General features: G+C 46.2%; 1 protein-coding gene across 1 annotated transcript in view; it reads right to left on the bottom strand.

The window, feature by feature from the left end:
* Positions 1 to 34: 34 nt before the first annotated feature.
* The window catches only part of LOC111672392 (uncharacterized), a 44743-nt gene continuing 43838 nt past the window's right edge, over positions 35 to 939 (bottom strand). The window contains exon 8 of the mRNA XM_087180269.1: positions 35 to 85. Within this exon, the coding sequence (XP_087036395.1) occupies positions 35 to 85 (51 nt within the window). The remainder of the gene's footprint in view (positions 86 to 939) is intronic.

Consider the following 939-nt stretch of genomic DNA (forward strand, 5'->3'; position numbering starts at 1 on the left):
TGCTTTGTTTTCATCAATCACATTAAAAACACACTTACACTTCCTCAGACCTGGTGTCAACCATCGGACTCCACCAGGCTCCGCCCTGAAAGGAGGAGGGGGGTCAGACCAGCACGTTCTCTGTCAGCATGCACACATGGACATTACATGGCTCTCATACACAGACTGTTTGATTACTGTGTTCAGATGGAGGCTTGTGTGTATAGATGTACATTGACCATATTGATTATTGATCATCAATGTTTGAGAAGACAGAGACATGATGATGTGACCTGATTGAATTGTCTCTGATTTCCTCCTTGGTTGGAGACACTGGGAAATGAATGTCTCTGATCAGTGTGGGTGGTTTTATTATTGTTGGTGTGTCAACACTGAACACGTCTCTACAGTCTTTGGACTGTTCTGGTGAAAACACTCTGTTGGTTCAGGAGCAGTTAAAGCAGCTGCAGCTGAAATGTTTCCTGATACAGCCTGAAATAAAGTCTGATGAAAACATCTGTAGAGACTCAGGTCACAGAACACAGCTGACAACAGCTGGATTCACAACTGACAGATCTCTAAATATGACACAGTGAGTCATAATGAGACACTGAAGTCATCAGGAGAAAACTCTTCCGTTGTTGTTGAAGTCAAAGCTCTTCTGTACAGATCTGTCATCAGCTGTGACACAGAAACTGTTTCAGCTCTTCCTCCTCTATCAGACAGTGTGTGTGTCTGCAGCAGGCCTCTACATACCTGAGAGTGTCCAGTCTCCAGTCTGGATCCTCCAGTCCAGCAGACAGAAGCTTCAGTCCTGAGTCTCCTGGATGATTGTAGCTCAGGTCCAGCTCTCTCAGGTGGGAGGGGTTGGAGCTCAGAGCTGAGGCCAGAGAAGCACAGCCTTCCTCTGTGACCAGACATCCTGACAGACTGAACACACAAAACAACACACAGGAACCC

This window comes from Seriola lalandi, unplaced genomic scaffold, assembly GCF_002814215.2.
Source record: "Seriola lalandi dorsalis isolate HSWRI2012SDOR001 ecotype SW California unplaced genomic scaffold, Sedor1 jcf7180002054899, whole genome shotgun sequence".
Lineage (NCBI taxonomy): Eukaryota > Metazoa > Chordata > Actinopteri > Carangiformes > Carangidae > Seriola > Seriola lalandi.